Source organism: Tinamus guttatus, unplaced genomic scaffold (assembly GCF_059628265.1).
Source record: "Tinamus guttatus ecotype Peru unplaced genomic scaffold, ASM5962826v1 Tinamus_guttatus_pri_ptg000389l, whole genome shotgun sequence".
Classification (NCBI taxonomy): domain Eukaryota; kingdom Metazoa; phylum Chordata; class Aves; order Tinamiformes; family Tinamidae; genus Tinamus; species Tinamus guttatus.
The window spans coordinates 1,636,270-1,650,706 of record NW_028288923.1 but is presented as its reverse complement, the minus strand read 5'-3'; the positions used below and the strand labels follow the sequence as shown (position 1 = coordinate 1,650,706).

At 40.0% G+C, this 14,437-nt stretch overlaps 1 protein-coding gene and 1 long non-coding RNA gene across 2 annotated transcripts in view; both read right to left on the bottom strand.

Annotated features, from left to right (window-relative positions):
- LOC148593462 (uncharacterized) overlaps nt 1–14,437 on the bottom strand; it is a 624,849-nt gene that overhangs the window by 434,979 nt on the left and 175,433 nt on the right. The gene's annotated exons all lie outside the window — the stretch shown is intronic.
- The window catches only part of CDH8 (cadherin 8), a 129,961-nt gene that overhangs the window by 104,733 nt on the left and 10,791 nt on the right, over nt 1–14,437 (bottom strand). The window contains exon 2 of the mRNA XM_010227416.2: nt 10,342–10,788. Within this exon, the coding sequence (XP_010225718.1) occupies nt 10,342–10,593 (252 nt within the window). The 5' untranslated portion in view covers nt 10,594–10,788. The remainder of the gene's footprint in view (nt 1–10,341; nt 10,789–14,437) is intronic.

Here is a 14,437-nt window from a genome sequence, read left to right as displayed (position 1 = left end):
GTGAAAAAATATGGAAAAATAAAGTATTAATTTAAAATTCAGTACGTTCCTGCTAGTGTTTAAATAATTAGACATATCTTTATCTGTACATATAAATAGATGCACACATGCATAGTCATGCATACACTCAATCTTTTATATATATATATTCTGCAGTTCTGTATTAATAAAATAGAGCATGCTGTAGGAGAAATACAGTATTAATAACTCAAAGTAGCACTTCTGTTCAAGTTTCCTTCTACAGGCTTATCTGAGTTCCAATTGTGTTCTGAAATTCTCTCTTAATGCTTTGGTCTATTTGAAGGTTAACTTTTGGTCCCATGGAGAGAGAGAAAGATATGCCAACATTTGAGAGATTTGATTACTTTTGTAAAATTATGCTTGCTCATTTTTCCTAGGGTAGTTACTCTTGGGTAAAGTTATATTAAAAAGAGAATAGAAATTCTGTACGTCTCAAGAAAATATTTTCCAATTATGCTTCCTGAGATGCAGAAAATATTACTTGTGATAGAGGATCATGAATGAGATAATTACTGAGAGTGCAATGTACCTAATGCTACAATGAAGGAAAAAGAAAAACATTCATAAGCGACTACTGACTGTTCTTCCTGCTCTTTATAATGAAAGGCCAGAATAGTATCAAGGACAAAGCCATGCACAATTCTGTGATACATCGTGGGTATGATGCATTATATACAAGAATATCTTTCCTACTAATAAAGCCCATCATTAATTCATGTAAAAAATATATATCAGCTTTTATTTGACAGACAAAAAAACTTTATGCCTCTGAAAACAAGCTTAATAAGACATTTTTGCCTATTAAGTATCAACTGAAAAGAATAAGATTTAGACATTCCTGCATTTAAATTATTTCATTTCACACATTCCTAGTGAGCAGAGCTGCATTTCCAAAAGAACCCATGCTAGGTATAGAATAATAAAAAACCCTTGACTTCTAGAAATTAAAGTATATCTCATTATCACTTTTTGATTCTCCTATGAAGTGATAACTCAATTATTTCTGAGAAGCCCTACTGATGAATATTTAAGCTCCCACATACAATACAATGCAGGCATGAGCAACAGGGATGATTACAAAGAAAATTTTACATAGCTGCAGCTCTTTTCCTGCTGCAAAGCACAACCTGTCACGCCATGCAAAATTATCTTTGGTGCATTTCTTTTGCAAATTCAACTCACAATACTGCCCCATCAGCTGGGACATTATAGTTAGCCCAGAAGAGGTTAAACAGCATTCCTAAAAGGATGCCAAAGGGCATCAAAATTACAGGGACCAATGTACACAGACACAAAGGTTTGTAAGGGCTACGCTTTTCTTACCCTTCTCACTTTACTAAGGAAAGAACAACAGTTTCACTAATGAAACACCGGCACAACCAGTTATTGTCATTCCCTCTTTTTAGCAGGAATCCTCTTACTACTCCCTTAGATAACACAGCCCAGGTGGGCGCACACAGCCCCCCTGCACATCAGCTTTCACCTCCATACAGTCATCTGGGCTTTCTGTCGTGTCTCCCTGCCCTCACAGGCACTGTATAAACTGCATATAAGTCTGTGCATTAACTGGATTGAGACACAGTCCCTTGTGAATTTCCCAGCAGGATCTGAATGGAATTTGACCTACTGCATCTGAAGCAAGACAAAGTATTTGGATAACTCTCCCTTCTAGTCCCCTAAAGCCCTTCCACAAAGCAGAAATCCAAACTCCATAACATATTATAGGGCATAATAAAGACAAGGAACTTATCTTTTAAGTGGCAGAGAAAAGAATGAAGAAAGAATTAAATATTATTGGATTATTAGTCTCCTTGAGAATTCTCAAATGATCCTTAGAGATTTCTTCTGATAGTGGTTGAATTGTGTGTATTCAGATGACTATCATGGCTATTAATGCTAGAAGCACCAAGATCCCTGTGGTTGGTTACTTTGACCCACACCAGCTCAGATCCTTCTGCATTACGGAGGCTCTAGAGCCCCTAAATATATAACAGCCTGTAAGAAGACTCAGGATTGGTAACCTTGCAGCCTGCCAGCCTGCCTTACTGGGGTGATATCAATGCTCTCCTCTTGCAAAGAAACTATCTTGGAAACAGAGACAAGATGAAACCTCATTGGGCTGTTTTAGAGACGGGAAATAGCTCTTATGTTTTCTAGTCTTTCTACAATTTTCAGAATCAAGTATTCTCTGATTCTGCATATGAGATGTCAGCTGGAGTAAATACTGACTCAATCATAGTCATTTTCTTCACTTTATAAGTATAAAACAGAAATTTAAATAACTCATTCCAAGCACTGTAGTAAACCCATTGGCTCAGGGCTGGACTTCCAGCCTGAGCAGCAGAACAAAATTTTGCTTTATTTTTCTCAGACTTTGTCCCACAGAGAACCATGTACTACAGCCTTTGTGCACAGTGCACTTGACTGAGACAGAAACATTTATGCACAAAACACTGCTCACTGGTTGGAGAATGACCAAGCTCAGCTTCTGCTCGCAGCTATGCTGTGGACTCGAGGCACAACTGCAGATACTTTAAATTACCTTCCTCCACTTTCTGCATTTGTGTTTTCCTCCTCAGTTACAGCCTGTATATCCTGCCTAGGCAGTAACCTCTTCGACTGGCATTGTCTCACAAAAACTCATCTCTGGAACAAAAAATTTAGCTGGGGCTTATGTTATAAAAACAGCCTTCCTCCCTGTCCCCCCCACACACTGGATGTACTATTTCTTATATACACATTATAGTTGACTTTATGAAAATGCCCCCATGAGTGCTCTGGGAGGATGTACAACGTTTGCAGGAATTCACAAAACAAGAACAAAGTCCCTAAAAAATCCCTCTGGCTTAAAGCTCAATTCTCTCTGCGCACCTTCTCCTGCCAGCTGAAATCCTGGTATATGCTTTAAATGATTTAGGTAATGTCTGTTTATTTATATGAAAACTGAACAAAAAATAAGTTTAAGTCCTTGTATATTTAGATCAACACCTGCTCTCAGTTCACCTAATTTTCGAGCAACAATGAAGACTAATTAATTAGCAGAAGTATAGTAAAAACAATATTGGATTGGCATTAAGTCTTGTTTCAGATGATTTTGTATGAAGGAGCACAGAGAAGCATTTCACCTCTGGACATTGTACTTTCTTGTCCCTATGACAAGACAGGAAGAGAAACTGCAAACAGTGCCAATGGTCTACATGAAACACATCACACTGCATAATAAGAGAGCAGGTGAGCAGGTTGCCTACGGAACAGATGCTTTCCAAAAAAAAAAAAAAAAAAGAAAGAGAGAGAGAGAGAGTGAAAAGAGAATAGTAAATATGCTGGTAATTATATTTAGATATTTGTTTCTATAAAAATGTTAGATTTTCATCAGGCTCTAAGTTGAGAAATGCCGAGTTCTCAGCATTTTGTATCATGCTTTAGCATACAAATCAGCATGACTTCTGTTGCAGATTATCCCAGATTAATCCAAAAATATTTATCCCCATTCATTTTAATACTCTGACATGTTCTTGATCTAAGAATTCATAGTTCTTAATGATGTTGGTAGCCTGACAATTTTAAAAGACAAGGTGATAAAAAACACTATGATTTGCTTTAATTCCCCACTCCTGGCTGTAGGAGTCTGCCCTTATCCTAAAGGCACCTCATCTGCAGATGCCCACCACTGCACTAAAATATCTTTCTCCTCATTTGGTAACAAAAGCCCTATTCTATATAAGCAGCTCTCAGCAAGTGAAAAGGAAAAAATATATATATATTTTCTGGATTTAAGCCAGAAGATGACCAGGGCGCTCTGCTAAGCAATAAATGTTGCTGTTTCTGCCTGCTTCTGGGCTGCCCCCCGAGCCCAGCTCCTATTTCCCTGCTTTCCCGCTCACTGCGGGGATGCAGCAGCACCGGGCAGCACACGAAGCCCAAACGCTCCCTCGCCGCTTCCCTGCGCTCACCAGGGCCTGGGTGGGCCACAGAGTTACCGAGCTCAGACCCTGGGACAAGAAAAGGGGCTTCGTACGACGCTCCTCGTGATTCCTCCACTTATTTCGGAATGGCAGTGATGGGCTCCAGGGAGAGCTACGCTTACTTTTTCTTAGCTGCTGGCATGGCTGCTGTGAAATAAATGCTTTGAAAGAAGTTATGGAAGGGGAAATCTTTATACTAGTATAAAGTGCTCAGGAAAAAAGTTCTCTATTTCTACAGGTAATTACAGACATTACCTCAGGATTACTACAGGTGTTCCCCTGGGACCATAAAGAGGTTATTCAGACACAAATATTTGCATAAATATCTTTAGGAAAAGGGTCTATATTTTCAGTTACATGTGCCCCACATGGCTTTTAAGTAATACTTACCTTTAAACACTAAAATATGGACTACAGTGAGTTATTTCTGCAATGAAGCTGTTTCACACCCAAATATTAACGTGCAGAGCATCAGCATCCCTGGCTTCATCAAAAGCAAACAAAACCCTCAGTTGTGAAGTGCTTGGGTCTGCAGCACACAAAAGGCATCCCCCCTCTTCCTTCCCTTTCCTAGGGACAAGCTTTGTAAACAGAACTTTCAAGAAAAAAATCGTGCAAGCCATTTCCTGTTATTTTCACATACAGACTGGGATTGTGTGTGTGTGTGTGTGTGTGTGAATAAGTAATTACCACATTAAAACAAACAAACAAACAAACACCAGCAGAATTTGTGCACAAGCTCCAAGGCTGACCCTTCTCAAACATAACCCAGCTCTAGGGGTATCACCCCGTTCAGCTCCACGTGCTGTCTGCTCTGCATTAGATCCTCCCACCTCGAGGCTCAGCAGCTGAGGAACATCGGATCAGTGTAACAGAGCACACACCTCTCTGCTCCAAAACCTGCCCTGGCACTCACGGAAGGTCACTACTCCCGTAAGTTTCGCTGGGAGCTTCTCAGGGCCCTGCATAAGACATTGGCCACGTTCAGGAAGGACGGGAACAAAGAAACGGGACCTGGCAACTGCCACGAGCTGCCCCACATGTGCAACTCAGGCACCTGACAGCACCAGGTGGGGCCCCACTAGCAGAAGCTAAAAGCATTTGCAAAAGCAAAGTCAGGAAGCCCAATCAGACTTCATGCATCAGTAAGTGATCACATGGAAGCCTCTACCTAATTTTTCATACTATTACTTTAGTATTTTGCATACTTGAAAAACATTTTGAGTCAATGAGAGAATAAATGAAGTGAACATATTGAGAAAAGAAATATATAAGCTTCTAATTCTTCACGAAGAAAAAAAATTCTCAACTTTATCTGCTTTTTTTTTCAGAAAATTAGGGATCTGTATGGCTTCAGAAAAATGTCACAAGGAAATCTAAATGATGATAATGCTATGGCAGCTACAAGAAATGTAAGTGTCTCAACAGACACAGTGTAATAATATTCATTGTATATACACCATAAAATGTTATCCTCCACTTCTCTTTATGCAATCTAACACTTAAGGTGCTAATCACAGCCAGAAAGCGCTCCCCCTTCAGCAAAGCAAGCGCGGCCGGCTCGGAGCTGGCTGCTGCTCCAGCAGGACGCTGCCGCGAGGCTGCGTCACCCCACGCGTCCCCGCGGGAGGCTCCACGCGCCCCCGCAGCCTCCACGGCCTCCTGCTCTCGTGCAGGAGGCACAAACACGAAGGCAGCACGAGCAGCTCTGAGGAAACGGCTCCTCAGGGCATCATCAGGCCAGCTGGGTAGGCTGATCCGCAGGTGCTCTATACCATAACCCTACATGAATTATGTTTGTAGCATGGCTCTAGACTGGAGGCAGGGGATCAGGAAGGCCTTGATCATGACCTTATCAGCTATGTGCCCAGAAACGCACAGAAGTGTGATCTGAGATTCTGAAGATACCTTATTCTGCTAATAAACAAGAATATACCTATCAGTTAAATGATTTTTACATTGTATTAAAAATATGTAAACGCTGTTGGCTCACTTTAATCAAACTGTTTGTACTCATTTAAGTTTGTTGCATTCCAGGAAAAAAAAAAAAAAAAAGTATCTAGTTAAAAAGAAACAAATGAGATGTGTGCAGACTTGGGAATATTAATTTAAAAGCGCTACTTTTATCAAGCCGATATAAAATGGTGTATACTCTATGGGCTTTGCAGCAATAGTTGGTTACGAAGAGCTTTTTTCAGAGCTGTGTAGGCTCCTGCTGACAAAGCAGGATTTAGAGCATGCAAACAGGGACACTGTGTGAAGCACAGTCATCTCTCCTCCTTCAGACGCATGCATAAGGCAGGGGCAATCAGCAACTTCTGTTAAAACTAGAGTAGAAGAGTGATGCATTTCAGCTTCTGGGAATCTATTAAAATAATTTGAGAAACGACTAGGTAATGACAGTAGCAAACCAACAAAAAATGTAGGGTTCAGAAAGCAATGTTGACTTTGCAACATTTCAAGACATAAATATTTTATGGGACATATTTAAATCATAGATAGTAAAAAGATGAAACAGAAGGAAAATAGAAGGAAAGTGTATACCATGAGTTCTATAGTTTTAAGTATGAAAACTTTAACAATGCGTGAACATAGGATGATATAACATTCTCTGAAAGGCTTTACTACACTTATATTTCACGATGATTTCTTCCACTTAGGGAAATAGGACATAATTCATCCCTAAAGTAATGAGATTCTTCGAACTGCACACAATTCTGTTTTTATCACCAAGTAGAACAATATTTTCAGGCAGCCATTATAATACAGGAACGAGGAAAACATGCAGAAAGTTTTTATTTTAAATGAAAACCTTGTTTACTTTGCATATATGTATCCCTGAGACTTCACAGAACTATTTGCAAATTTAAACCAGTGAGATTTCACCATTTCCTTGTTAAGAGATAAGATATATGTTGGCAGTGAAATCAAAGGCTGCATAAAGCATGTATTTTACAGAACATACAGCTTGAAGCTATTTATAAGTGCTCTCTGCATTTGCAGGTTCCGTTTTTGCAGTAGCACAGCCTGAAGCACCAGACTGAAAACATCATAGCTCTCTACTGCTCCTTCTAGAGAAAAATATTTATCCTCCAGAGGCCTGATCCTAAACCCCACACATCAAGGCAAAAACCCTCCTCAGTCTCTAGGCCAGGAGCTGCCAAACTCGCTGACCCAGAAGCCGCCTACAAGAATTTGCACGTTAAGAGTCACAATTTGCAAACCGCATAAGACAGAAGGACAGAGGAGCTCCATGGTCACAGACCAAACAAACACACACCACTACCTGGGACTGCAAGAAGCAGATCTGGCCACGCTCCTCCTCAGGCTCTGTAAGTCCCTCTGGGCTGTTTCCTCCTCCTTGCCGGGTTCTCAGAGCAGCTCCCAGCCCTTCCATCAGTGACACCTGCAGCCGGTGCCACCGGCTCCTCAGGTGCAGCCAACCCCAGGGTGCTCCTCCAGCTCAGCCCCTTCATGGACCTCTCAACACAGGGAATGTCACTGCAAAACGGGGCTTTGGGACCAGGAAGAGCTACCTGGAGGGAAGCATTGGATGTTCTGGGAGATGTGGGAGGGTCCTCCAGGAGAAGTGCCACAGACACAGCACCAGTCTGAAGAACTGTTAGAGGTTTCTTTTGTGTCTGGGCTTAATTCTTAATTACCGATTCATTTAGTGGTCAAATAATAAGAAAAATTGAAAAACTTTGTCATCTTCATGCTCTCTTATGTTCCCTCTCTGCACTGCATTTATAAAGAACCACCTAGCACATTAACTATCCCAGGTTTTCACTTGGAAATATACATCGGACCACGACCTATCCCATTTAACACATCAGAAACAGCACTTTGTAGGTTCCATTGAAAAAAGAGCCTGGTTCTACACCCCAAATCCAGTTCCCTGAAGTTTCTTAACCCCATTCCTTATTTCCTGGCAAAATTGGCTGCTGGCTGCAGTGAAAGGGCAGCGGCCTTTGCTTCGCCGCCGCGCAGGTTGGAGCGGAGGTTCCGCCCGAAGCGCAGCAAGGCGGGAGGAACCTCGCTCTTACTGTGCATGAAGAAAAAGGGAGGAAAAACAGAAAGGGCCATTTCTCAATCTGCCCTTCTGTATTGTGAGCATAACCAGGCTCATTTAGTATGTCACATTAACCTGAAAAACGTCACGTTGCAGGTTTCCAGAGAAATAGCTATATTTCTACATGTACAGTTTAATATGAAATTTATTATGATATCATGAGTCAAGACAATTAAAATATTATAAACAAAAAAGACAACAGTGTTGCATTTTATAGACATAAAATTGTCTTTAAAGATATATTTGAGAAAACGCATCAACTTCTGCTTTATTTCCCTAAACTTTCTATTTATCTGTTTGTACAACATATATACCACTATGAGAAAAGCACCAAATAGACCCTACAATAGTGCAAAACCAGGCAAAATGACAAGCAAAATCCACACAAATAGATTTGCCTCAAGAATGTTCCCTTCGAAGTCACTGAGCTATCAAATATTGTATTTGTTTGGAGATTATGCCTGTCCTTTAAATGTGTAAAAGGAGTGCAAGAACCAAGAGTCAAAAAGGAGACGAAGAGGAACTAGGCAAGAGATAGTGCAAATCTACTGTGAGTTCTGAAAAGGAGGTTATTTTTAAATTGCAATGGATAAGAAACCAATGAGGATGAGAGAGAACGGAAGTGTCATAGCTCAACTTTGCAAAGGAGGAGAGCATTTTCCTTGAGACATTGTGCACACCTTGAAGTTCTGAGAGTAAGGATTGCCAGGAACCACGAAGGAGGGAGCTGCTGCTCAAAGTCAGGAAGGGCTAAGAGCAGCTCTGAAAGGTGCCGAGCACCTCTAGTCCCAGTGACTACAGTGGGGTTTGAAAGTGCCCACAGCAACCTTAGGAAAGGAAAATAAGACAAAAGTGAGGATGATGATTAACACAGACAATGACTACAAGAATACTGAAGCCTGAGTTGTGTAATACACCAAAGATTTCTCTTTACAGAGTGGCCATTGCCACTCTTGCCATTATGTCATATACTATTCAGAATTTCCAAAGTCATCCTGAGATTAAACAACATCCATGATATCTATTCTCATTGGTTTTTTTTTTTTTTTGAACAATTTTAGTAGTTAAGAAACACAACAATAACAATAATCCCTTTGATTACTCAAAGGGAACTGAAATCTAAGGATGGACACGCACTGCATTCCTCACTACTGACTTCAAGTCAAGCATGCATTTAAGAGCAGTTACTTCTCTACTGTACAGGTTTCCTGATGAATACAGATGACCTATAATCTCCTTTTAGAGAAAGTACAAGTCGGATTCACTGGTTCAGAGTAATTCAGAGCTATAAAATAGGCTACTTCCTGGCAAGGATCAAAAGGGTAAGGCAAAAGACAAGGCAGAACACACGTGGTAATTATCTTCCTGTGCTTTACATCCATAGGCCAGACGTGGCCATCAAACAATCCAGGTGGACCTGGTACAGTGTAGTTTCTTGAACTTCTCCTTTTACATTCTTCATATGGAATGGAAAGAGAGTACCGATAGGGGAAACCATCCATCAGTGGCCTGTAGGTGTAAAGCAGGAAGCCTTCAACAACAAGAATGTGGATGGTGTCATCTCCTCCCTCTGTGTCTTGCAAGATTGGGGCACCCAGGGTGTTATTGATCCCATAATTTTCCCTGTGGTCTTTTCATCTTCCTAACTTTGAAAGTTGACTATAAAATATTATGACAATTATGTTATTTATATACATATATATCAAAATCTCTCTAAAAGTATACAGGCTAGCTACTTGAAGTTTGCCACACTTTCTTTTAATGTATTCTCATTTATTTATTTTTGCAAGTTCTCAGAGCATAAAATGATTACGTGTACTCGGGCTGGAGATGGAAAATGACCTACAAATATTGCAATCTTTTTGAATGAATATAAACAGGAAGTTTTATTTATTTATTTATTTATTTTTACAAAAATCTGCTTTGGTGAAGAATCTTAGGCTAACAAAGTGTGAGAACTAATGATATTAAAATGTGGATGTGCACATGCTCCTATACTTTTGTTGTAAAAATGGAATATGGATAAGTTTAGTAAATAGCAAGTTTGGACAGTTTATCTCATTCCCCGAAGTCCCAGCCTTTCCCATAATTTTCCACTGTAGTTAACCACAAAATCAAGCCCCTAGAATGTCACCTGTTTAAAGCCCAAGTTCATAGACATTAGAGGGGAACTTCAGAATAACAGAGCATCTCAAATGTGACCATTTTAGAATAATCCAAGTGACTGAAGACCTTCACATGCTCTATACTGCATATTTAGAGAAAAAACAAATCTTGCCTTACCCGGCCAACTAGTATTGGTTCAGGTCCAGAAAATTCTTCTAATACAAACATTTGATTCCAAACCCAGCCTCTCTTGGAACGATTCAAAACTCTCTGTTCTTCAGTTAGCCTCTTTAGTTCTGCACTGGATCCACTTGGTAGTATTTGAGATTGATTCATCGGAGCCATATAAATGGAAGGAAGGAGAGTAATCCATAATATTATTAATGGAGTCCATGTATCCATAAGCATTTCCGTTAGTCTTTCTGGCATTGTACCACGAGCTTCACAAATCACCACAGAAATGAAATTATTATTTTGCTTTCCTCCAGACTGTCGCAATCCAATTCATCATGCGGTACAGAACATTTACTTACAGCTCCTCCATGTGTTAACAGCACAGTCAACATAACAATAGCTTAGATTATAAAAACATGATCCATTGAGTTTTCCAGTCATTAAAGATTCCTGGTGAGGTGAGAAAAAAAAAAGTCACTTAGTGAGTAAAAAGATTAGAAAAGTGTGTTGAAAGATCTTATTTACTTATCTTTCTTACTTTTACATCATAAACAAGCCATATTGTGCTATATTTTTATTACATAATCTTATTGTTTATTATTTGGGTTTAAAAACAAAAATTTATTGATTCTGTGAATTTCTTCAAGGCCTGCAACAATAAGGAGCAGGAAGGACCCAAATAAATAATTATACACTCTTTAGGAATATATTTTATTTGTAGCTTATCCTGGGGACTAATGAAGCTGTTGACCTTATTGCTAACCTATATTTTCTACACCAGTTGACCACAAACAATATGACAAATAATACAGAGCCAAACAAAATAATATTCTTGCATCCAGACATACCCTCTTTTCCTCCATGAGGAAGGAAGCCTTACTTGTAGTAAATTTATAAAGTTCTGGTTTTACAGCCTTGTACCAGCAGCCATCAAGCTGCAGCAGCAAAACCTTCACAGCCCACCAGAAGGGCAGGACTGGGAGGTCCTCCTTGAAATCTCCAGTGGCTCCCAGACCATTGCCAGCACCTGAGCAGGCTCCTTAACTTTCATCTCAGCTACAAAACTCCCACTCTCTCTCTCAGAGAAAGCACAGTCAGATTTGATTTCAATGATGTTTTCCTTGGTGGACATTTTAGGAGCATTTTGTCTTCCTTTCCCCACCTGCATTTCCATGCATTAGATCCACATCAGGCTTCATCTCAGATAAATATTTTCTGAAAGGAGCAAGTAAATGTAGTGGGGCTTGCTAATGCCCCAGTGATGGCAAAACCTGAAATGCAGCCACAGATTACTTAAAAAGATAAATGGGACATAACTCAAGCAGCAAGGCTACTCTACAGCTATTCTGGTGGGACTGGAGTGTTCTAAAAAGATTCCTGATACAATTTCACTGACTGATTCAAATGCAAACAATCTCATGAGAAACACTCATGAGAAGATAGATAGAAAATTGCCTATGCCTAGACTTCCTCTGTATCTTAGGCCTTTTTCCCCCTTTAATTTGAGTTTCTAGTGTTGCAAGAAAATCTTGCTGCTCATGTTTCTAAATTTCCGACACAATCATAGACAAAAATTTTTGCAAATGCAAATAACACCAATAAACCAGCAGTTACGTTTTAAAGCAAACGACACACCAAAAAGCATTTCTTTTTAAACTCCAGTAATTGCCAAAGCAGCTGTGAAATCTGTTGCCTTTCAATCTAAAACTGTGAGGATCTTGCCTTGTTAAAATGGCAAGAGAGCTGTTACCAAACTAAAACTCAGTATCTCAGGTGGCAGAGAAGAGCCGTGCGTTAACAGCGCAGGGCTTTGACGCGCATCAGGAATGGAGGGAACACACGTGACAAAGCTGAGGGGGTGGCCTGGACTCCCAAACTGAGGTCCCATTGCGGAGTGAGAGAGAAAGAGAGAAATCAGAGAATACAGTGTGGTCTTGCACGGAGATTCTGGGAGAAATGTGAGGGAAGTGAGAGAGGCCTTCAGTCTCTCACCGTTCTATTAGAGAAAAGGACCAGGAAGAAACCATCAAATTGCTCTATGGGAAGGATCTCTCAAGTCACCCTCTGCAAATCCTCTATGGTCCAGGGAGGAAGTGACAGGAACTTACATCTTTGTGCAAAAAGAAGCCTTAAAGTGACTCCAAGTAGGCCATGATTGATTTTGTTACACTTTGAGCTCATATTGGTGTGGTTTTTGTTCCTTGCAGGACCAAATAATAACAATACAGGAAAACACTTTTCATATTCAAAAGGCCTTTTGAAAACAACTCCTAATTAATCTACAGGCTCTCTTCTAAAAGAGACAAAACAGATGAGACAGATAAAATACTATGATGCTCACAGAAATATTTTTGTTTGAAGTAAGAGCGGGATATTTGTTTTTCCAAATGGCCCCTCTGAATCCTTGGCAGGCATTAATTCACTTCAGAATATCCCTCCCCAGGTCCTCCCCAAACTTCCTACCCATTAGTCTGCACATACTGCAATCAAATTTAGCTCTTATCCACTAGCACTAATGTATCCTGACTCACACTGACTGGACCACCCTCATAGTACTCCCTCCTAGCAGTACTTTTGGGCAAACAAAAGCCAAAAGCACACAAATGATAATATTAATGCACAAACCACATGCATTAAACCTTAGTCAATGAAATAATCCAGCAGATCTGATAGTTACGCCAGGACCATGAACATATATGTGCAAGAAATTCTCTAGTGCCAATAGAAAAGTGAGACAAGTGTTAGGCAATGCAGAGCAAAGGAAAAATCTGACTGGGCTTTGCATGTATCAATGTACTTCAGGAGTATATGATCGCTGAATAACAGTAGAGCTGGGTAAGTATTTCTATGGCTAAAAACAGCCTGCCAGAGGCTTTTGAGATTTACTTGAGAGTCTCATTTGGGATTCACTGCTCTGTCAGGGAGTGCTGGCATTTATTTTGTGTAAAGCATGAAGATTGTCCTGTCCCAAGGTCTTTTGCAAAATGTATTAACTAATTTTCTTCCCCATTCCTGGTTTCAAATCACCATCTATGTTATTGGAAACCAAAAGATCACATTGTACAACACTTGGCCTTGTAATCTTCATATTGACTAATATAAAAATCAATAAATTCCTGCTAGTCAAATTAGAATCCTCTTGATTAAGTGTGCAGGAGCAACAGATAAGGTTGACAAATGAATGCTGTAACTGTGCTAATATAGCCATATGTAAGAGACATTTGGCAGTCAAGAAAGCCTAGCAGGTGAGGCACAGTACATTTTGGTTTCTTATATTATTCAAGGGCCTAAGTGGGTGGTGAGCATGGAATGACAGAAAAATTATTCCAGTAAAGCCAGAACTGCCTTTTGCTAAGCAACCAGAAGATGATCAGCACGTGGCCCTTACATACTGTATTTCCATCTTTCACAAGGATTTGGCTGTGTTTATAAAGGCATAATTTTGACTTTGAATTTTCAAGTGTTCAACTGCCCCTTGTTTGTTTTCTTTAGCAAAACTGCATTGTTCTGTAGGGATAAATCATCTGAGTGATTTATCCATATGGTATATGATATATGTGGCTATACATAGAACTCTAATCTAGCAAAGCTTTTTCTCCAGCATGAGTTTACAAAAAAAGCTTCATTCTCTATGTAACCCTGAGCAGGGAAAGTGATATTTGAAATCTAAAGACTTTTCCATGTAATGAATAGATGAAAGAAAATGTGACACTGTTGCAGATGGCAGAGATTTAGATAATTATATTTCAAAAACATAAGGCTGTATTTGCAAATTTGGCTTTCTATACGTAACCCACAGAGAAGCAGCTAAACCTACGCCTGCTTTTTGCACTTCCTGCACTCACAGGTGCCCTCCTGGCCGGACACTGTCCTGTTGCTGCCTCGGAGCACCGCTCACGGACTGCAGGGCTGGTGCTAGCTTTGGAACACGTACAGCCCCAAAAGGTTTACAGTTCAGTACAAGATTATGAGCAAACACATATCACAAACAGCGCTCTAACACACTACATTCAGAAATTACTATAATGCACATTGCAACTTCTTTTGGAAGCGAAATCTATGCAGGTTACTTGTCCAAGTCGACTCTGCTTTGTGCAGG